The following is a 24,822-nucleotide window of genomic DNA, read 5'->3' on the forward strand; positions in this document are numbered from 1 at the left end:
GATTTTGGCACGGCTTATTTCAAGCAAGGTAAGACATTCCTCGTTATTTGAGGTAAAGTAAAACGTTCAGGTTTCAAACAAGTATACTGCTTCAAGCTCACATGTATTGGTGGGTGGCACGCTGATTGCATGTTTACTGTTGACTATAGCCTATGCACTCAAATGGGAGGTGCACTTTTATTTACGTGTTGAGATGGCGAAATAAAAATAATGTATTTTTAATCGTATCCATCAAAACAGTTTGAACACGCAATTGCGTTTAGAATTGTTATTTGTTGTGCAATGACTGGGTTTATAAAAGCAGGTTTCACTCCAGTACCAGCTTTTTGAGGAGCAGCTCTTGCGCTGTCTGATAGGTGATAGGCCATTCCGCTCCTCAAACTAGACTCTGTGTGCTGTGCACCATGTGATTAAGATACGGCGACAAACGAAAATACACATGCGACAATTTAATTCCAGTAAATTATGCAAATTAACCTATAGACCGATAAGCATGACCGGTCCAATGTATTTTCAGCGGCTAACTGATTAATTGTTAACCATTAACATCCCTAAACCAAACACCATATTTTCTGGAATGTATAAATCAGAACACCTGCTACTAGCCTACCGCACACAGACAAATGAAAACCAACTAAACTGTCTCTAGTACAGAGTTCATAATCATCCAAAGAGGTGACTAGACACTGCAGTTTCAGTTTTCATCACTCGGGTCTCAATATCAAACCAACTGTCTTTCTCTTACCAGGGTCCTGTTTCTCGAAAACCCTAAGCAATTTGGCAACCTTGAAATGGTAGAATTATGTAGGCAAAAATAATCTTTTGTTTGCTTGTTCCAGGCAGGCATAAAGGCATTGCCAGTGTATTATCTGCTAAGTAATATGCCTACTAGACCTGAATTCATTAAAAAGCCACCATTTTCATTGTATGTGCTATAATTACATTTTTTGTTCAAGCTTAGTAAGGAATCATAGGCTAGCCATTGTATGAGAGTTGACACTATGCATATTATTGTGTATGTCCACATGTGAGAGAGAAACAGTTCACACACCGACAGTGACTGTGTGCAAAGGCCAATGTGTGGTTAGTTAATGTTGCTTTTAAATGTGCTTATTGAGATGTATGGCTTTCCGCCATTTAAAATGTGTCAGTGGCCTCCTTAAGTGTAGACTGGCAAGTGTCCTCTGGTGGAAATAGATCTGAATGTAACGTGCCATGTTTCTATCAGAATTGTAGCGCAGTAAAATGATCCTGATAATTTTGCACATAACACCCAAGCTGCCATTTTGATAATGTATGTTTTGTGTTTTTAAACTAGGAAAACCTGCTGTCAATTAAATAGTATTTAAATGTCTTTAAGCAGCAGCGGTCAAGTAAACGGGCAATGCTGATGCCGGATGTCAAAACCATGTGTATTTGATTGACCTCTGCTCCTTTAAAAAAATACATTACATTTTAACACTTACTGTGAGTGGAGGTTTTTGTTTTGTTAAGTCTCACTTTCAGGCTAAACCATTTCCCAAAATGGTCAAATCAGTCCATTCTCCATGCGCTGACCTCAGGACCAAAACGCTGCTCTCTTACCAATAATCTTACTATAGGTCTATACAGTACATTTAGAAAGTATTCAGGTCCCTTGACTTTTTCAACATTTTGTATATGCACGTGCATACATGTGTGCGAGCACAGAAGCAAACAGAGGTGAGGAGGACTGGTAAAAGAGGGAGACTGAGTGTACACTCCAGACATTTGCTCTCCCTTGTCTTTGTCCACTGCTGGGCACAGAATGAAACATGTACAGCTCTGCAGTTTTGGCCTCTGACCGGGGCTCCTAAAATAACAGGGACTGGCCCCGGCAAAACAGGCCTAGTGGTGCAGCACCGATAAAGCTGCCTTCGTGGCTCAGGGGCTTAGTGGTGGTGTTTCTGGCTCTGTCTGTCAGTTGGTCTGTGTACACTGGCCCTGGCTCTGTAAAAAGCTATTCAGGCAGATCAGTCAATCACACGGGTCCTCTCATCTTGTGTACAGGCTAAAGACTGTAAACCACACACAGTACCATGTGTCACACACACAGGGGGGTAGGGGAACACAGCCAAAGAGAGGGGAGGCATAGACAGAGTGATAGGGGAAAGGTGATTTTAAAAGAGAGAAAATGACCAGAGACTGAGGGAGCAGAGGAAAGGGGTTGCAGAGACAGAGGTAGGCTAGATGAGAGACAAAGCTCTCCTTAGGGGCTTTCCACAGGCAACTCTGCAAGATCACGTGCACTAGCACTGTGGTTACAGGTCCATCACAGAGCGATGAGCATTGTTGCCCACAACACACACACATCAGCGAACTAGTGTTGCACGGTATACCAAAACGTCTATTTTTTTCGATACTAGAACATAAATGGTCTGGTACTAGAATTTGTGTTCATTTCTTTACTTATGTCATGTGTCTCACGGATCCAGACAGTCTATATCAGTGCAGCCGACCCCTTGTTCGTTGTTATAACGCGCACTGTGCCTGCTCCACTTACACGTGCTAGCCTGTTGCGCCATTGTTTCGACGGCTTGTTGCGGAAGCTTCCGTGGGCTGGTGTCCTTGAGCAACAAAATCAAAACTATTCGCTTTCACCAAAATATAGTTTCCAGTCAACAGGGGCATATCCCATATCTCTAGGAACGATTTGACATGTTGAATGTGTCCTTCACTATCAAACGAGCATTTTAAAACATGTTTTTATCCAGGGTCTCCCATTTTATGCCTGTGGGTTGCCTTTGTAGTCCCTTCTAGACCACCCAGTCATGTGAGAGTAAGGTACAAGGTAATCTCCCACTTCTACAGACAGAAAATGGGTTTTAAATGCTTATTTAACAGTGAAGGACACATTCAACACGTAGAATCGTAAGTATTTTTCCTAAAAGATACTGATTATGCCTCCGTAGTACTGGAAACTTTATTTTGATGAAACCGAATAGTTAAGATTTCATTGATCAAGGACGTCAGGCTATCAGGCATCTGTAAACAATGGCTCGTGAAGCAAGCTAGCCTGCACTGGGAGTCGGGCTGCATCATGTTAGCTCCCATCATGTTCTACGTGTTGAGTCACGATAATCTACTCTTGTGCACTCTGGACACCTCTAACGATCATCAGTTCTCTAATGGCCTGGTACTCAGTGCTTTATTATCCCTCTAACCACTCTGTCATAAATCCAAATGCAGTTGAAACTCACATCACTGTGATTGATCAATTTGAAGAAAGATGTTCAACATGGTCATTTTGGATGTTGTTTCATAACCTAACACATGCATATTAGAGCTTATGCATACGCTAAAGTGCATTCGGAAAGTATTCAGACCCCTTTACTTTTTCCAGATTTTGTTACGTTACAGCCTGATTTTATTTTATTGATTAAATTGTTTTTCACCTCATCAATCTGCACACAATATCACATAATAACAAAGCAAAAACAGTTTTTATTTTAGCAAATATATTAAAAGTAAAAAACTGAAATCATATTTACATATCTATTCACTCTTTACTCAGTACTTTGTTTGAATGCATTGTATATGCATAGGCCTATATAAGTCCAAGCCCAAAAAACGTAATTAAAATGATTGTCCCGTTATACAAAGCACAGCCTACCGCATATTACACATGGCAGAAACATTTTTTTAAATTTATATTTTTTGGTACAGTTAGCCTATAATTATAGTGAATTTGTATTTGCTTTTTGAATAGAATAGTAACGTAGTTAATAGGCTGACATATTAGCTTTAGCTACAGAATCTTACCACCATGCATTTCCATCTTCTTCCCTCTCTCTTTTCCATTTTCCAGTGCGCAGAGAGAGGGGCTTTCAATAGTTGAAATATGTTTAGTTGTGAAAACATGTTACTTTTGATGTTCCCGAACAGATTTCACTTGCCCAAACACTTGTGGCTGCAGGAACAGGGTTGGAGAGCCCATGGCATACAGAGGTTGGGAGGAATGTCACATAGCAAAATAACCGGAGTAGCCTACCCAACATGAGTGAAAAATTAACATGCGCTAAAGTGGTCTCCATTCGCTATTTGAGTGCATATTAAATCAAACCCACCCCAACCCCCTCCCATGCTCTAACAGAGCACCAACCCAAAATCAGACTTAAATGAGGCATGATATACAATGAGCAATATTATCAAATAGTAAAAATAATATTATTCAAAAAGTTAAAAAATTATACATTCTAATTTGGGTTGGTTTATGGAGTTAGCTGGGTCCTTGTCTCCTACAAAGGATAGGATGGAGTAGTGTATTTTCTCTAGCTTGAGATGTTGTATAGCTTACTTTTCAAATGGTTAAAAGTAGGACGAAACCATCCTTCCACTTAAATGCCAGCATGTTGCCCATAGAACTGTTTAACCTCTCTTGGGTAGGGGTCAGTATTTTCACGTCCGGATGAAAAGCGTGCACAAAGTAAACTACCTGTTACTCAGACCCAGAAGCTAGGATATGCATGTATGGTAGAAACCACTCTTTAGAAACTTTAAAACTGTTAAAATTATGTCTGAGTATAACACAACTGATATGGCAGGCGAAACCCTGAGGATAAACCATCCCACAAAAAAATCAGCCTTCCACTGTTTCCAATGGCTTTCATGTTTATTATGAGGCGAACTCCTCCCAGATTGCAGTTCCTAGGGCTTCCACTCGATGTCAACAGTCTTTAAAGAGTTTCAGGCTGGTTTTTGGAAAAATGAGATAGAAGTTGTAGTTTTTCTAAGTGGCTCCCATTTTGGCTGTAGTGTTTCCATGCGTGTGAGTGAAAGCGCATGCTTTGTTATTTATCTCCGGTAATGAACATACTATTCTCCGTCTTAAATTGTATCGTTTATTTATGTGTTAGGGTACATGAGTTTTGATTTTATAAATGTTGTTTGGCTAAGTTTATTGGTAACGTTTGGGATTCATTTTGTATGCATTTTGAAGAAGGGAAACCGGTGGATTATTGAATGAATTACACAGCTAAACTGAGTTTTTTTTTTAATGGATATAAAGAACGACTTTATCGAACAAAAGGACCATTTGTAATGTAACTGGGACCTTTTGGAGTGCCAACAGACGAAGATCTTCAAAGGTAAGGCATTTATTATTTAGCTATCTCTGACTTTCGTGTCACTCCTGCCTGGTTGAAAAATGTTTTAAAGGTTTTTGTATGTGGGCGCTGTCCTCAGATAATTGCATGGTGTGCTTTCGCCATAAAGCCTTTTTGAAATCTGACACAGCGGCTGGATTAACAGGAAGTTGACCTTATTTTGATATATTTAATTAATGTTAAATATTTATATTTCTGGGACCTTTTCACCGGATGTGCCAACAGACCTGAAGTTATCCTTCCAAAATAATACAATAAAGGCAGAATGTTATAGGCATTTATTAAATTTAGAAATCTGTCCATTTTGGGTTCAAAACATGAATAAAGTAGAAGGAGCTGCTGTCATGTACTCCCCGCTCCTCCCCTCCGGCATTCGACGTAGCTGGTTTACTAACCACGAAACATTACACTCAGCTGTGGTTCATCATGATGCACACCTGGACAGCACTCACCTCTCCTTTATATGGAACCTAGGTTCATTCCCCAGGCAGTATTACTTCTGTGTTCCATGATGCACTCCAACAATGATTCATCTGCACGTCCACTGCATCTGCAGGCTTCTTCTTTGTGACTGAGAAGGATGGAGTGTTACACCTATGTATTGACTACAGAGGACTCAATGATATCACCACCAAGTACCCTCTCCCTTTGGTGACGGCAGCCATCGAACAGCTCATCGGGGCATGTCATCTGCATCTGGGAGGGGGATGAATGGAAGAAAGCTTTTAGCATGATGTCTGATCACTATCAGTACTTGGTGATGCTATTTGACTTAGCCAATGCTCCATCAGTGTTCCAGGCATTCGTCAACAAGGTGTTCCCGGTACATTCTTGGACTGCAGGTGGTTGTGCATATTGACGATATCCTGGTCTACTTGGCTACCTTGGAGGATCACATCGCTCACGTCCGAATAGTCCTGGAACGCCTCCTGGCTAACTACCGTTTGTCAAGACGGAGAAGTGCCAGTTTCATCTGGAGGCTGTCTCCTTCCTCGGCTACCAAATCAGCCCGCAGGGGGTGAAGATGGACGTCAAGAAGGTAGATGCAGTCAGGTCATGACCAGTCCCAACCACCATAAAGGAGTTACAACGGTTTTTGGGGTTTGCCAACTGTCGTTTCATCAGTAACTTTATCTCCATTGCCGCTTCTCTCACCTCTCTCCTCGAGTGGTCCCTGTAGGCTGGTGTGGAGTCCATCAGCTGACGAGGCCTTCCGCCTACTGAAGGGACATTTCACCTCTGCCCGTTGCTGAAACATACAGATCCCACGATACCCTTTGTGGCGGTGGATGCTTCTGTGGTGGGAGTGGGGTCAGTTTTGTTTGAATGACAAGGTTATAACAAAAATTGTACCGTGTGGGGATTACTCTAAGAATCTGTCCCCTGCTGAGAGGAATTACAACGTTGGTGATCGAGTGCTCTTGGTGGTAAAGTTAGAGAAGTGGAGACACTGGCTTGAGGACGTCATCCTCACTGACCATCAGAACCTGGAGTACATACGGACAACGAGGAGGCTGAGTCCGCGCCAAGCAAGGTGGGCCCTTTTCGTTACGAGATTTGACTTCACGCTGACCTATTCCCCCAGGTTCAAAGAACACCAAAGCCAATGCCTTGTCCTGTCTCTACGACTCGGGAGAGGGTCCTGTCCTGAATTAACCCATAATCCCTTCCTCTCGAGTCGTAGCCCCTGTGGTCTGGGATGCAGATGTGCACATTTGCCAGGCTCTGGAGAGAGCCCGCACCCACTACCTGTCCTCATGAGCGCATCTACGTTCCTACGGGGATAAGGGATCGGCTGCTGACCTGGGTGCACACAGCTGTTGTCGCTGGACATCCAGGTATTTCTATTTCCGAGAAGTACTGGTGGCCTATCTTTACTGCAGGACATTATTCACAGCGTCAACTCCTGTTCCGTATGTGCTTCAACCAGCAAACCAGAAACTCTTTCCCATGCCTCAGCATTATTGGTCTATCCATTGAATTTGTCACGGATCTCCCCTCATTTTGGTGGATAGATTTTCTAAATCCTGTCGTTTCATCCCTCTCTCCGGTCTTCCTACTGCTATTCAGGTTGCTGAGATATTGTTCCAGCAGGTCTTCTGGCATTATGGCCTTCCAGTGGACATTGTCTCCGACTGTGGCCCCCGATTCACATCACTGTATGGAGAGCCTTTATGGCGAAGCTCAGGGTCATGGTCCGCCTCACTTCCGGGTATAGGCCTCAGTCTAACGGGCAGGTGGAGAGGATGAACCAGGAGCTGGGAAGGTTCCTGAGGAGTCACTGCCAGTACTGGCAGGAAGAGTAGGCCAGATTCCTTCCATGGGCGAAGTACGCCCAGAATTTGTTTTGTCACTCCTCCACCGGGCTGACTCCCTTTCTGTGTGTTCTGGGTTTGCCGCCGGCTCTGGCTCCGTGGACCCTTTGCCAGCCGAAGCTCCTGCAGTGGATGAGTGTTTCAGGCGCGCAGAAGTGTGGAGTGACGCTCACGTGAGACTCTAGCGTGCCGTCCACCGTCCGAAGGCGCAGGCAGACCGCCACTGCAGCGAGACTCCCGTGTTCCATCCTGGGGATCGTGTATGGTTCTCTACCAGGAATCTCTCACTTCGCCAGCCTTGCAAGAAGCTGAGCCCCCAGTTTTTGGGGCTGTTCAAGGTTCTTCGGAGGGTCAACGAGGTGACGTATAGGGTTAGAGCTTCCCGGTGACTACGGTATCTCACCTTCTTTTCATGTCTCCCTTCTCAGGCCGTTGGTTCCTGGTCCCTTGGCTGATGCTGTCCCCCACGACACCCCTCCGACACCTCTGGACGTCGAGGGAGGTCCCTCCTATGTCGTCAGATCCCAACTGGACTCCTGACATTGTGGGGGTTAGCTCCAGTACCTGGTGGAATGGGAGGGGTACGGACCAGAGGAATGGTGTTGGGTTCTGGTGGAGGACATTCTGGATCCCAACATCATCTGTGATTTCCATCTTTGCCACCCAGCCCGCTCCTCGTCCCTGGGGCCATCCCTCTGGTCAGCATCGTCCTGCGGCTGGGGGAGGGGGGGGGGGTTGGTTTACTAATCCCCGGTCCTACCCTGTGATAATCTGAGTCAACAAATGTCAGAAATAGCGTTATAAATATTCACTTGCCTTTGATATTCATTGGAATGCACTCCCAGGAATCCCAGTTCCACAATAAATGTTTGTTTTGTTCGATACAGTCCATATTTATGTCCAAATACCTCCTTTTTGTTTGCGCGTTTAGTTCACTAATCCAAATGCACAAGGCGCGAGCACAAAGTCCAGACAAAGTCAAAAAAGTTCCATTACAGTTCGTAGAAACATGTCAAAAGATGTATATAATCAATGTTTCAACCGGACAATTCCTTTTTCATTAGAAAGGAAAGGGAACGGAGCTCGCGCTTACGGCCGTGCGCGATCAACAACTAAAGGCTTTCAGCTGAGGCACCTACTGTGAGTGGTCCTATTCTCTCCCCTTTCACAATAGAAGCCTGAAACAGCGTTCTAAAGACTGACATCTAATGGAAGCCTTAGGAAGTGCAATCTGACAATTTACACTGTATATTGGATAGGCAATCATTAGAAAAACTACAAACCTCAGATTTCCCACTTCCTGGTTGGATTTTCCTCATGTTTTTGCCTGCCATATGAGTTCTGTTATACTCACCGACATCTTTCAAACAGTTTTAGAAACTTCAGAGTGTTTTCTATCCAAATCTACTAATACTATGCATGTCTTCGCTCCTGGGCCTGAGTAGCAGTTTACTCTGGGCACGCTTTTCATCCGAATGTGAAAATAATGCTCCCTAGCCGAAAGAGGGCTCGGGAGAGTTAAGGGAATCCAGATTGTGCGACTTCAATAATGTGTAGATATAATGGTTCACTTTAAAATAGAATCTAGAAGGGGGGAAAGGTGGGCGTGAAGGGAAGTGACTAGAGTATGAAGAGGCCTACAATTGCATAGTTTTGTATCTAAAGAAATGGGATCTAGGAATATCAAACTTTTGTAGTAACTTATCAAAAGATGCAAAAGTCATATCAATGTACAAGTTGTTCAGTGAGGAGATCCCTTTCCCATCCCAGATATGAAATGACCGGTCTAATAATTATGGAGAGAACGTATGGTTCTTTAATAATGGAGCAGATTTTTAAAAAATTCCCTGTGACCAAACAATCGCCTGACCTGTTTCCAGATTATTTTGAGAAATAGGGTTTTTAGTGTATTTGGAAACAGGCTCAGCTAATGCAAGTTTTGAGCAGAGTAAGGCAGCGGGGCCACAGGATGAGATTTCCAAGGTCATTCATTTCAGGCCTGTAACATCTGGGATTTCTGTCAGCCAATATAGAATGATTCTAATATTAGCTGCCCAGCAATAGTATTGAAAGTTCAGAGGCGCTAGACCACCCTGAGAGCGAGATCTCTGCAATACGCTCTTACGTATCCAAGGGTTTTTCTTGTTCCAGATAAAAGCAGATATCAGTTTATCTATGGAGAAAAAATTGTCAGAACGATAGGAATACATTGAAATAAGTATAAAAATGTAGGTAATACATTCATTTTCATTGTTAATTCTTCTGCCCAAAGAAGTGTTCAATAATTTCAACGGAGGACACCAAGCGGACACCTGGTAAATGTAGTCTCTTATGGTCAATCTTCCAATGATATGCCTACAAATATGTCACAATGCTGCAGACACCTTGGGGAAACGACAAAGTGCAGGCTCATTCCTTGCGCATTCACAGCCATATAAGGAGACATTGGAACACAGCGCATTCAAAATCTGGGCCATTTCCAGTATGAAATTTCTACTTGGTTTTGCCTGTAGCATTAGTTCTGTGGCACTCACAGACAATATCTTTGCAATTTTGGAAACGTCAGAGTTTTTTTTCTTTCCAAAGCTGTCAATTATATGCATAGTCGAGCATCTTTTCAGCTTGTCAGTTATCTCAGATATAGTTTGATTTGCAGCTGGTGTGCGAGTATTTTCCCTGATTTCTCTCCATGTTCATAAGTTTTGTATCAAGATTTACTAATTTGATTTTCAGCTTGTCGAGTTGAAAGAAGATCCAACTCTGTCAAACATTGTTTTAGTAAATCTGCAGATGGAGAGTGGGAATATGCCATATCCAAATCCAATATTTCTTTGTCAATTCTCCTAGGCGTTGAATATTGCACTTCCTTAATCGCACTGTACGAAATAATTTGTCCCCTTAGATAAGCCTTCATTGCTTCCCATACTGTTGTAGGAGACATTCCATGGGTTTGATTAAGCTTGAGAAATAGCTCAATTTAAGATGAAATAAAAACAACCAAGGTTTCTTCTGATTGCAGGAGTGAAATAAGTAGAAGTAGTTTCATAGTAAGGGGAGAATGACCCGAAATGACTTTAGCTTGGTAATCACACTCAGTGATAAGTGGCAGAAATCTATTGTCTAGGAAAAATTAGTCTATACATGAAAGGTCTTATGAACTGGTGAGAAAAAATAATACTCCCTTGCTATGGGATTGTGGAAACGCTAAGCATCAGATATGCCGTGTTTTAAGAAATGGCTAATTTGTGGATACTGTGTTTGATGAAGATGATACCTTAGGAGAGCTATGATCAAGATTGGGCGACAATTTATATCACCACCCAGTATTAGGTGGTGTGTGTCCATATTTGGTAATCGAGAAGAAAATGCATTTGTCCCGAGTTAACTGTTTGGTGCATAAATGTTAGCTAAGATAACAGGTGTATTATACAGTCTTCCTACTACAATAATGAGACTGCCTGCTGAGTCTGCCTCTACACTTGACATTACGAATGGTATGTTTTTACTAATTAAAATGGTGACTCTAGTTTTAGAATGAAAATTGGAATGATATGATTGACCGATCCACCCTCCTTTTAAAAGAGAGTGGTCGAAAGTGCAGAGATATCATCTTTCTTCAGGAGACATCTACTTTAAGGTGATATGATTGAGAAAGAACCCTTTTACGTTTCACTATGTGATTTTAAAGATTTTAACATTCCAGCTAGCAAAAGTGTCCCTCCAGTTGTACCTCATGAGGTTAAGGCCTGGCCTTGTAGAGTCAGGTGGGGAAAGGATAGATGCCATATTACAAGAATAACTGATCCAATAAAAATGTTTCCAAAAATAGCAAATAAAATAAAAAAAGTTGAAGAATTAAAAACAAAAACAAAACAATACTCTGAAGCCTGGTATGAAAAAGAGAACCCACCCTCGTTTTCTTATAGAACAAGGAAACTGCTAATCCCCACGCAAAGATATCCACACATGATGTGCTTGTAGTGGAGAACACTAAACCTAACGAGGTAGAGAACCCTGCTGAAATAGTGAAGGATTTTAAACAAGTTGCGCATAATAAATAACAGTTATTTACAACCCCAACCTAGGTTGTTTTAAAAGCAAGTATAAAACATTTTATAAATTACATCACGAGCAGCAACGTCTTAAAAGAAATACTTAGTGCTTTTTTAAATTGTATTTTAAACCCTCCCCTAACCTGGATGACGCTGGGCCAATTGTGCGCCGTCCTGTTGGACTTCCTGGCCACGACCGGTTGTGGCACAGCCCGGGAATGAACCCGGGTCTGTAGTAATGCCTTAGACCGCTGCGCCACTCGGGAGGCCCAATAGAACTGTGCTTTATCTACCCTGGATACGGGTACCATTGAGAAATAGAAATGAGCAGCCCATGGTAATTAGGGATGCACAATATATCAGTAAGCATATCGGAATCGGACGAGATTAGCTAAAAATGCCAACATTAGCATCGGCCCGATGTCTGTCTAGTTTAAAGCCGACGTGCAAAACCGATGTCAAAGCTGACGTGCATACCTACCTAGGTACCTACCTAGGTAGATGTAGTAATGACGCCACAAAAATATAGCTCTACACATGCAACACAGCATTCCTAACCTTGCCCACAATGTCTGCTGTGTGGACCGAGCAACAAGTCAAGCAGTCATTTGAAAGAGTAAGACAATTTCAGCGAGACAACTCAAAGGCGAAATCCATTACCGGAGTTACACAGTATTGTTGAAATGCACATCCATGAGCTACTGCTATTAGCTTCCATTTGGACCAGCGATGTCAGCACCATGAGCATGCAGAGTCTGACAGCAGAAAGTAGCCTTATGCATGGGAGGCTTGGAGCTATTTATGTGTTCTAGGCCTATAGCAGGGGTACTCATATACAATTTCAGATGGTCCTGTAATACAAATTTCCTATGTGACAAAAGTCTGGATGCATTATGTATCGGCATAGTAACAAACGCCCACCTTCGCAACCCATGAGACCCCAAACACCCTTCTTGTTGGCAGAGAGAAAAATGTGCATTTTCAAAGCACATTTCCTGTAATTCTAAAAATGTTCCAAGTCTTATGTGTGTTCATATGATACCAGGAGGCGAATCCTGACTGGATTGTAAAACTAAAATAATAGCTGTATCACTCAATAATCCCATATAAGGTTTATTCCCTGTTAGCTTCTGATAGCTAATGATAATATTGCACAAGATGGGCCTATTTGAAACATTGCCGTCGACTGGCAGCATTTTACATGCCAGATTCAGAAGCTAGAAAAGCCCATTTGATAAAAAGCTTGATTAAACCCATTTGATTTTTGCCACATAGAAAAAAAAAATATATATAGTTTTGCAGTCAGTTTCATTAGCCTATAGTTTTTATTTCAGTTTACTAAATTGGAAAAACAATCTTAGATCTTATTTTAAGTTTTTGTTTACTAATAATAACCTTGATATATATATATATATATATATATATATATATATATATATATATATATATATCTATATATATATCACACACACACACACACTGTTTTTCAAATCCATCGGTTACAGACTCATTTTCAGCCGGCTTCATTTACCACTTCAGGCTACTTTTCATTTAAAAGTTTAAATTCACTAGTACGTCGAGTCCTCTCCCGCTAGAATGAACGAAATGCATCTTCTGGTGATCTATTAAAGCGAGCAATGACAGGGAAACACTGCAGAGAGGAAGGTTTCACTCTGTCCAAAATAAGCCCAAGCATTTCTATGGGCTTATTTTGGACCTAAATTTCTCACCTGCCTTCCCGCCTTTGGGACAACAACTCCTATTGTTAGGGCGGCGACATGAGTATCTCGTCATTATACTGTGTAGCTATACTGTGCAGTCAAATTTCTTTACACTGATGGAGAGAGCATGATCCTCGTGAATTTGCTCGCCCCATGTAAGTAATGTAAGTGGTAACGATGAGTCGAAATCCACAAAGGATTTCCCAGGTTTCCTTTCCTAGGATGTTGGTGGCTTGCCAGACCATGACGCTAAAGTGAGTGACACTTCTCGTCAGTCAGCGTAGACTATCGCATCGGTGAGAAAGCCGTTCATTTGTCTCCTTAAATTGTATAGGCTACTGTTAGGCCTCGACTTTTTGGTGATTCTGTAGATAAATTATGAAAACACCTAATGAAGATGGTGAATAATCACTAGGAACAACTAAATGTATTGAAAATTATTTAATTTGCCCAAGATGGATATTTCCTGCAACTTTCTGAAGAGACAACGAGAACGCCTGTCTGTGTACGGTGCGAGCGTCTATCACTTTGTGTAGCGATGATGCTAAGTCAAACAGTCTTCTGGTAGATGGAAAGGCTTTCAAAAAACCTTCTCAATGAAATGTTAACTACAAAGTATCCTATGGTTACCTGGCAGAATATTATGATTATTTTCATCAATCCAGTGGGTACTTGTTTTGCAAACTCTACGATCAAGAGTGCTACAAAAACACTGCTAAAAAACAACCTCTGGCTAGGTGTGCACTTGAATTAAAGGGTAACTACACCCAAAAATCAGCATTTCTCAGATTTTTCCCAGTGTTCTCCTGATGGGGTTTAAGCATTGTTGTGGAATTTAAAAAACAACCAAATGCAATGTTCTGTTATAAAATCACAAAAAAAGGTACTTATTTTTTATAATAATGTGGACCATTTACTTCATATTTCTGTTTCAATGAAATACATAATTTGAAAAACAAACATCATTGTGACACTTCATATCTTGCAGTATAACTATAAATAAGGCTTTAATCTCAAGAGAAGACAGGTTCAATTTTTAATGTTCTCTTACTTAGAAAATAGTCCTGATCATATAAACCTAGACCTGGACAATATTTAAAACTACTAGCAATACACTGAATTCATAAATGTTCTTCTTTCTACACAGTAGCACAACAAAAAATATAGTTTTTACAACTGTTTGAAGCTGGTGGACCAAAACCACTGGTGTAGAAATTGTATTTCATCTTATTAAACAATATTTCACAGCAATTTAGATGGCACAATGATTTCCTACATAATAAAGAGCTTGTTTTCTTACATAAACTGAAATTGAGCGAGCAGTGTAGAATTTTAGCAACCAGGAAATGACAGAGCGTTTTCCACTAGATACGTAGCCACAAAGTCACAACTGGTTTCCCAGTGTGACAACAGATGCCGGTCCTGCGTGAGAAATCAATAGGCGAATATCATAGCCAATCACAACACTGGTGGGTAAGTAGTACGGTGATACACTATCATTCCACTATTAGCGGCAGATATATTCTGGACATTTTCTGAAATTACAATGCAAAACTTCTAGAAAATCCTATGTGTAGAACCTTTAATGCGCTGTAATATCTATTATTACCATTTAATTTGGAGATACTTGACACAAATTCTAATAGAAAAATAGGGTCTATTCATTTCTGTTGACCTCTGTCACTTTGTTTCCCTGGCACACATTGAATGTCGGTGTCTCTGAAATGTTTCCTAGAAACCTGTCATTTCTCAGTTTTACCTCGGCCCCGCTGTCCCCACATCCTTGCTGATGTCATATCTCGCTAGATCTGATTGAGAGCTTTATCACCATTCTATTCGCTGCTGTTCCCTTTAGAGACTCCAGAGAACAGCACTCTTTTCTGTGACACTTCTGAGGATGTAGGGTTTGAAAACCTGCTTCACCATGAAGAATGCAAAGCATCCATGCTGAAGCTGATTAGCAAGCACATAGCCTAGTGTACCGGAGGACATGGGTGGATGTGGTAAAGGACCTATTCTAAACGTGAACTACCAAATTCTCAATAACCTAACCTAATGAGTTTGTCAACCGAATTAAATCTAAATCAAATGTGGCATATGAAAATCAAATCCCCTTGTATTGTGTGTGTGTGTGTACTAATAGCGGAGGGGAACTTTTGGAACGTCTCTAGAGACAGTTCTGATGATGACGACAACCCCAGTGTCAGCGGAATGTTAGAGCAAAGCAGGCTTGGAGTCCTGCCCTGGGTGGACAGTGACAGCGGTCTTGAGCCTCTTAGGGGATAGCGGAATTCTGGGTGAGGGGGTGTTGTCATGGAGACGGCCTGAGAATGGGACCCTGGGAGGCGCTAGGGGACCCCGAACTTCCTGTGTCTCCTCTCTGGTTCAGTATGACTGTGGGGGTGGGTCTGAACAACCAATATGTCTTTGTTTAAAGGGATAGTTCACCCAAATTACAAAATTACATTTTGGTTTCCTAGTGTATTACATTGCATTTATTTGATATAGTGATTTTCATTACAAACAAGAATCTTAGTCTATGGACAAAGTGTGATGACAGCAATACGTGCTTTAGTTTAGTTTCCCTGCTGCCACTGTTTTCTAAATGCTAAACTTTTAGCATTTGTAACACAAATCCCATACGAGTCATGGGACCAGTATAAGCATTTTCTGCGCATGTCCGAATCATCAGAAAGTATCTCAAATTTATTGTGAAGCTCACCAAAGTCCCTTTGTAGATGATTTGAATATTGTTGTTTTTTTAGATTTCAAATATTGGTCCCATGACTTGAATGGGATTTGTGCTAAAATGTTGGCGTTTGGAAACAGTGCCAGCCACCACCAGGGAAACTAAACCAAAGCATGGATTACTGTCGTACCTTGTACGTTGGTTTCCTTACCCCGTAAGCAGTTTCTGTCGGTTTGTATTTGGGTGAACTATCCCTTTAAGTGCACAATGGTGTCAGCTGTAGACCTTAACAACACTTTTTTTGTGTTTTCTTGTAAGTTGAAGCCTGTGCATACAGTATGTGTAGCCTAAGTTTGTTTGTGAATGTGTAGATGAAGTAGGCCTATATGGGCATAGGCTTATTATGTAGTCTAACTCATGCATGTTTGGGTTTGTGAATGTGATCGTGTGAGTATTTGCTTTGCCACGTGTCTGGGTTAAATTGGCAATTTCCTCAAACCACAATATCAAATGTTATGTTTGTGTGTGACTGAAGCTGAAAGACAGATGTGAAAGGCCGACGTGCACTCACTTGTCTCTCAGCGTCATATTGAGTGGCTTTCTGCAGTTCAAACAGCAATAAAAGGCACCCCACCACTGTTTTGGTACGCAGCTGATCTCTGATGTGCAATGTGGTTGGGATGGGCGCTGACTGAGTAGCATGAGACCCCCGTTCTGCATGTGTGCTGTTCGCTGTTGTCACCCAGTAATTTCTGCTTCGCATCAAATTCTTGATTTGTGTCACATCTCTTACTGCCTACACCATGTTCTATTTCCTCATCACTTGTGGCTTCACAGGCTCAGAGCATACCTTATGAAGTACACAAAAATGTACTAAACAAGCTTGGAAACGGACAAACCGTTTCGATGCGTCATGTTTACAATCGAGGAGATGATGTCTGGCATTTCAAAGTAGACAGCTACAGTAAGGGCAATTCCACGGTAAGAGTGATGCTGTTCAGTGGAAATTGTTGAGTCGTCCTTGTGCATAGATTCGTTTTCAAGTGCTCACCGGCTTCTAATGTCATCACCCTCACAAAGCCTTCCTGTCACGTACTCTTAATACATCAGTCACATGTAGCCTCTCTGGTGTTCTTTCCTGTTTGTATTAAAGGTTGAAGAGTTCTGGAGTTTTTCTTTACGCTAGCATGCCATGACCCTTACCATCTCTGATTGTTCTGAAATCGTTTCTGTATTTAGAAACCGATAATATTAGCATTCCTGCTAAATTGTTTTATTGAACATTCATTTAGATATGAGAAATTAAGCTTCATGATTGTACCCAAATTAGCCCTTTTAATTTATAAGATTAACATAATATTCAAGAAGTATAGTACCAAACATCTGATTTGCATAAGACATGAGAAATCCAATAAAATAGTGAAAAGCCACCCACACATCCTACCCATCAACCACTACACAGTATTCAGTTCAGTATGTCTGACAAGGCCTTGTTATGAATCTGCATATTGAAGTATTGCTTCTTCATCCTTTGTAATGTATTCCCTGTGAATCTGGTGATGCTTTTTTTTCCCCTGTTGAGAGAAATGAGCTGTTGAAGTTGCTTGCTTTATTTACCATGAATTACTGCAAACTTTCACACTAGATGCTGCTGTTCCTGCTACTGCCACATCCTTCTATACATTTTGCTGGTCTCTTGTGTTGATTAAATTATGGATCACAATATTTTCTTTGCAATGTTGGATTGAAAACCAATAGCTTTTGCTCATGATGAAAAGCAATTGTGTGGTGATCTTCACAAGTTAAGCCAGTCCTCCATGAAAGCAATTCACTCTCTAGTGGTCAAACAAAACATCACCAGATTTAGGGCTGTGGCTGTCGTGATTTTTTTTCCCCCAGCGGGTTATTGTCATGCAAAAGTCCACTGGTCTCATGGTAATTGACCGTTAATTAACAAACACTTTTAGCATAACTAGGCCTCCACACACATAAGCTGCTGATGTGGCTTTTTTGAACATCTACAGTGCCTTGCGAAAGTATTCGGCCCCCTTGAACTTTGCGACCTTTTGCCACATTTCAGGCTTCAAACAAAAAGATATAAAACTATTTTTTGTGAAGAATCAACAACAAGTGGGACACAATCATGAAGTGGAATGACATTTATTGGATATTTCAAAAAAATTTAACAAATCAAAAACTGAAAAATTGGGCGTGCAAAATTATTCAGCCCCTTTACTTTCAGTGCAGCAAACTCTCTCCAGAAGTTCAGTGAGGATCTCTGAATGATCCAATGTTGACCAAAATGACTGATGATGATAAATACAATCCACCTGTGTGTAATCAAGTCTCCGTATAATAGTCTCAGAGGTCCGTTAAAAGCGCAGAGAGCATCATGAAGAACAAGGAACACACCAGGCAGGTCCGAGATACTGTTGTGAAGAAGTTTAAAGCCGGATTTGGATACAAAAATGTTTCCCAAGCTTTAAACATCCCAAGGAGCACTGTGCAAGCGATAATATTGAAATGGAAGGAGTATCAGACCACTGCAAATCTACCAAGACCTGGCCGTCCCTCAACTTTCAGCTCATACAAGGAGAAGACTGATCAGAGATGCAGCTAAGAGGCTTATGATCACTCTGGATGAACTGCAGAGATCTACAGCTGAGGTGGGAGACTCTGTCCATAGGACAACAATCAGTCGTATATTGCACAAATCTGGCCTTTATGGAAGAGTGGCAAGAAAGCCATTTCTTAAAGATATCCATAAAAAGTGTCGTTTAAAGTTTGCCACAAGCCACCTGGGAGACACACCAAACATGTGGAAGAAGGTGCTCTGGTCAGATGAAACCAAAATTGAACTTTTTGGCAACAATGCAAAACGTTATGTTTGGCGTAAAAGCAACACAGCTCATCACTCTGAACACACCATCCCCACTGTCAAACATGGTGGTGGCAGCATCATGGTTTGGGCCTGCTTTTCTTCAGCTGTGACAGGGAAGATGGTTAAAATGGATGGGAAGATGGATGGAGCCAAATACAGGACCATTCTGGAAGAAACCCTGATGGAGTCTGCAAAAGACCTGAGACTGGGATGGAGATTTGTCTTCCAACAAGACAATGATCCAAAACATAAAGCAAAATCTACAATGGAATGGTTCAAAAATAAACATATCCAGGTGTTAGAATGGCCAAGTCAAAGTCCAGACCTGAATCCAATCGAGAATCTGTGGAAAGAACTGAAAACTGCTGTTCACAAATGCTCTCCATCCAACCTCACTGAGCTTGAGCTGTTTTGCAAGGAGGAATGGGAAAAAATTTGTCTCTTGATGTGCAAAACTGATAGAGACATACCCCAAGCGACTTACAGCTGTAATCGCAGCAAAAGGTGGCGCTACAAAGTATTAACTTAAATTGGGGGTGCAAAATTATTCAGCCCCCTTTACAGTTTTTGATTTGTTAAAAAAGTTTGAAATATCCAATAAATGTCGTTCCACTTCATGATTGTGTCCCACTTGTTGTTGATTCTTCACAAAAAAAATACAGTTTTATATCTTTATGTTTGAAGCCTGAAATGTGGCAAAAGGTTGCAAAGTTCAAGGGGGCCGAATACTTTCGCAAGGCACTGTACAACCAATTTAATGTACACCATCACAATAAATCCTTTATTTTAGTCGGGTCTAAAGTTACAATTTCTTCGCATCATGTTGTATTTCAGGTGAATAGAATATGAGTTGGCCTACTGAGTTGGCCTACGGCTTATGGAATCTGGCTATGCACCATGCCATAGGCTGTATGCTTATAAATCATGTGCAATTGTTTTATTTTAATGATTTTAAAGAGGAATATAATTGAACTTAACTGAATAAAATATAAATTATGTGTTTCCCGTTATGTAGCAAGTGTGCATATTGAACGTAAAATTGATAATTTGAAACCGGTCCTATATGCTAGATTTAGTTATTTGGCAATTTTAGTTGTGAATGATTTCAACCTTGGAATGTCGTAGAAATCAACAAACTATATGGACTACGTGGTGGGACAGTCTGGCATTCTCTGGATTTATGCCGCTTTCAAAACAACTGGGAACTCTGGGAGAATAAAACAAGTTTGAGTCATGATGATGTCATTGATCTTCAGGTTGTAGCTCCAGAAAGAGGCCAGATTTACAATTCCGAGTTGGATGACCGTTCAAAATGTATTTACCCAGTCAGAACTCGTTTATTCCTTACTTTCCAGTTTTCTTGAACTCACTGAAGTCAAGTTTTCGCAGTTCCAAGGTAAGTTGTTTTGAGCGCAGCACAAATCATGCTTCATTGACAGCATGGCCAATGTTGAATGTTTATCATTTTAAAAACTTGGAAAAGAGCCCCTTAATCCCAGATTTGGGACCACACAGCCACTTTCACTGATTCCTTCCAAACCAATTATTGTTGAATTTGCAATTTGCAACTTATTGTGTAATGTTGATGTCCAATGGCCGATGAGCACCAATACGTTTTATCTGCAATTTAAAAAGGATTTACCGGTAGATTGTCAACTTGATTCATGACGATGACTGCTAGCTAAGATTTTGAAAGTATGATGTTGACATGATCAGTCCAATCAAAGCTACTTTACATATAACGTGATGTGATGTCATTTTTCAGTGGCCAATGACTTTGAGCCTTCTTGGATGGGCACTTCTAATGTAACTCTATGGCAGCACCTAAGGGGCTAGAATTTTTTTAGGTCTATCCTTAGACTTGGCAGGGATATAGTGTCCCCATGAGTTACAGAACACTGAGCCAATCACGCCGCACCGTATTTTCTGCTGGCTTGCCCCACCACCACAGAAGGCACTGAAATAGGCTGAAACACCTTCATTTTGGAGCTTCAAGGGGAAAAAAAGAGACCATGTTTGTATGTGGCTTTATTAACCAAATTATATATTTTTTTATACATTGTTTGCAAACTGAAATGTGACACGTACTAATGCCAACATAATATGGAAAACAGGCAAAAAATGTGGAGCTCAAAACAGGTGTGCCCTGAATGACGGTCCATTTCGTTGTTAGGCTTTGAAACAACATCCACAACAACCATGTTTTACATTGTTTCAACCTGCTGTTGAACTTATTTCTTCAAATTGATGATCACAGTGAGGTGAGTTTTACAAGTATGATAGGCCTACTGTTTTGATATGTGTTTGATGTGATTTTCGATAAAATTTGTATTGATGTCAGATTAGTTAGAGGGAGAATTGAGCCCTGAGTACCAGGGCATGATGATACTTTGGACATAGTTAGCAAGTTGAGTACTACCAGAGTGCATAAAAGGAGATTGTGACTCAAGTCACGTGGAATTTTACTGCATTCATGACTCATGACTGCTGGTGTGGTGATAATATGATCACAGCAACATCCCTAACCAGATTTACAGGGAATACATTACAAAGGATGAAGAAGCTGCAGTTCGTACTTCTTGTCAGACATAAAGTATACTGAACTGATAGTGGACATACAGTACACTGGTTTTCGAGGTGGGATTGGCATGTGGTGTGAGGCAGCCGTGTGTGGCTGGCTTTTGATTCATTTTATTGGATTCCTGAGGTCTTACTCATTGTTAGTAAGAATTATGTTTTGAATCCTGTGGAATCAATTACCTTAAATGTTCTTATGTTTCTAACTACATAAAAGATTTCAGCGCAATCTGAGATGGTGAGGGTTGGATATTCCTACCTTTTTTTGCCAGCCTGTACCACTTGTTTGACAGTGTCAATAGCTATTGATCTTTCTTGCTCTTATCAATCAACAAACACTATGTATACATAAGTATTTGGACACCCCTTCAAATGAGTGCATTCGGCTAGTTCAGCCGCACCCTGTAAGTGCTGTTATTGTAAAGTGGAAACGTCTAGGAGCAACAACGGCTCAGCCACGAAGCACACAAGCTCAGAGAAAGGGACCGCTGAACGCGTGCAACGCGTACAAAATTGCCTGTCCTCGGTTGCAACACTCACTACCGAGTTCCAAACTGCCTCTGGAAGCAACATCATCACAATAACTGTTTGTTGGGAGCTTCATGAAATGGGTTTCCATGACCGAGCAACCGTATACAAGCCTAAGATCACCATGCGCAATGCAAAGTGTCAGCTGGAGTGGTGTGACGCTCGCCGCCATTACTCTGGTGCAGTGGAAACGTTTTCTCTGGAGTGATGAATTATGCTTCACCATCTGGCAGTCCGACGGACAAACCTGGGTTTGGCAGATGCCAGGAAAACGCTACCTGTCCCAATGCATAGTGCCAAATGTAAAGTTTAATGGGAGGAGGAATAATGGTCTGGAGCTATTTTTCATGGTTCGCGCTAGGCCCCTTTTGTTCCAGTGAAGGGAAATCTTAACGCTACAGCATTCTAGAAGATTCTATGCTTCCGACTTTGTGGCAACAGTTTGGGGAAGGTCCTGTTTCAGCATGACAATGTTTCCATGCACAAAGTTAGGTCCATACAGAAATCGTTTGTCGGTTGGTGTTGAAGAACCTTACTGACCTGCACAGAGCCCTGACCTCAACCCCATCGAACACCTTTGGGATGAATTGGAACGCTGACTGCGAGCCAGGTCTAATCGCCCAACATCAGTGCCCGACCTTACTAATTCTCTTGTGGCTGAATGGAGGAGTCCCAACAGCAATGTTCCAACATCTAGTGGAAAGCCTTCCCAGAAGAATGGAGGCTGTTATAACAGCAAAGTGAGGACCAACTTTATATTAATGCCCATGATTTTGATTTAGATGTTTGACAAGCAGGTGTCCACATACTTTTGTTCATGTGGTGTGAACTGACAGTTCGGAGTTAATGGTTACTTGGATTGTTGATACTTGACAAAGCTGTGGAGTGCGCAATGAACCTCGGGTACATTAGTTTGAGTGTCGGTACAAAGGCTCGGCATTGTGCTGTATCGTGGATATTTGTGTAGGCCAATTTATTATGGCTGGTGTGTGTGTTTTTGCCTATGTTTTTGTGTGTGTGTGTGTGTGTGTGTGTGTGTGTGTTCAGCATTTGGTATATATTACGTCCATCCTCCCTCAGACTCAGCATGGTGGATGGGACAGGTTACATGCCCACCGGACTGTTTTTAAAAATAATTAGACAAAATATTTTTGACTTTTTGGAGTGTGTGTGGAAGGTAGGTTGATGGAATTGGCAGAAAGAAAAGCTGTGTGTGTGTGGGAATGCACTCATTTGTCTGCTTTTTTGTACACACTAGTTAGTTAGTCAGTCAGTTAATCATTTCTTCTCAGATTCCTTCAATGAGTCAAATACTTTTAATTTCTCCCTAAAGCTGTTTGGATGAACAATGGCTCTGTGTTATTAATTTATACTAAGACTCATGAGGAAAGGAAACGAGGGGGAAAGGAATCTCCTTTTGATGTGCCCAACCTGTCTGTGATTATTCCAAATGGCACACTATTCCATATGTAGTGCACTACTTTTGACCAGGGCCCATAGCCACGTCCCAAAATGAATTCACTATATAGTGGATAGGGTGCCATTTGGGATGCATCCATAGACATTCCTCCCGCTCACACTGTCACATTTGCATAGGGTCACACTCATCTGACTCAGCCTTCTGGAATACACCTCTTGGGACCTGAGTGTTGCGCCAACTGTGCTTTGTTATGCTCTGCTGTTTGATCCCCATTTCTAGGATTTATTGTAAAGGAGGGATTTTAGGGATTATCTACAAAAAATAATGGAGATCTAGGCTTAGTAATTGGCTGTAGAGTGAGGAGATGTACATTTTGGGTTATGCCGTTCTGACTACACCATATGCAAATCCAGTACATATTGTTTCCACCCACCCACTCTTTCCAAGGTACACCTGCCTTCACATAGCATAAGGATTCCTCATAACGTGGTGACTGGGGTTGATATCACATGCACTTCATCCATCCCGGCAGCCAGCATGTGGAACAGCTCACACATGACACACACAAAAGCCTAGCTATCATCAGCACACAATGAGCACCTTCTGCTTTCTTTCCCTCCACCCATTTGCGCTGGAAAGAAAGCGACGAGATGGTGAACTCTCCTCCTCTCGTCTCTTTCCTCCTTCTGAGCTGGGCTGGAGAGTGTGTGTTTTGTGAGCAGTAGCCTTCCTCCAGCCCACTCTCTGGGTCTCTCCAGTCTGAACAGGGCCTGGTGCTCAGCCCAGAGAGCTCCACTGAGGGACGCTCCAGGGTAAGAGCCAAGCTGGATTTTCAAGAGCAAAGACTCATACACACAGGCACACATACTTTAGACACACTGAAACTGAGAAGGAGAGGCACGCACACACAACCTGCACTAGTTCCTCCACCATCTGGTACCCCTCTCCATCCAGTTCTGGAGCTCTTGTCAGAGAGATCTGTAGAGCAAAAGGAAAACATCAAAACAGCGATAGATACAATTCATGCAACCTAATATTTCTACTCTCCAAACCAACACAAATTTAACCTCCTCACCACAAACACTGACTAAAATGGTCCTGATGAATGAAGGTGTACGTAAAGCAGAGGCAAACTTTAGCTTGAAACTCCTCTTAATGTGGCACAAACATACCGGTATGACTTATGTGGTGTTTTAAAGGGAGTTCCGTCAATGTGGTGTGTTACTGGAACAGAGTGTTTTTGAGGGATCTAGAACATGACATGCTGTTTCAATGTCTTCTCTCTCTCTCTCTGTGGGTGTGTCCATCTTCCAGGGCTCTAGTCCCAAACTGACAGTTCATTGTGCAGACATCCTGGAGATCCGCCGCTGCAACCGCCTGGAGATGCCCGACAACATGAACACGTTTGTTTTAAAGGTGAGGAGGAGACTCTCTCCCCTGCTAGTGATGCTGATCCATCTTCCTGCCTTGTGTCGTGTCCCTCGCCACAAGAAAAATGTATACACGCAAGCAAACA

The 24,822-nt window shown here is 41.7% G+C and overlaps 1 protein-coding gene across 4 annotated transcripts in view; it reads left to right on the forward strand.

Moving 5' to 3' along the window:
* Positions 1 to 24,822, forward strand: part of LOC135514426 (SH2B adapter protein 3-like) — a 55,044-nt gene that overhangs the window by 22,980 nt on the left and 7,242 nt on the right. For all 4 annotated transcript variants that reach the window (XM_064937919.1, XM_064937922.1, XM_064937920.1 and 1 more), the window contains exon 3: positions 24,621 to 24,722. In XM_064937919.1, coding sequence (XP_064793991.1) covers positions 24,621 to 24,722 — 102 coding nt within the window. The remainder of the gene's footprint in view (positions 1 to 24,620; positions 24,723 to 24,822) is intronic.

This window comes from Oncorhynchus masou, chromosome 25 (assembly GCF_036934945.1).
Source record: "Oncorhynchus masou masou isolate Uvic2021 chromosome 25, UVic_Omas_1.1, whole genome shotgun sequence".
Taxonomy (NCBI): domain Eukaryota; kingdom Metazoa; phylum Chordata; class Actinopteri; order Salmoniformes; family Salmonidae; genus Oncorhynchus; species Oncorhynchus masou.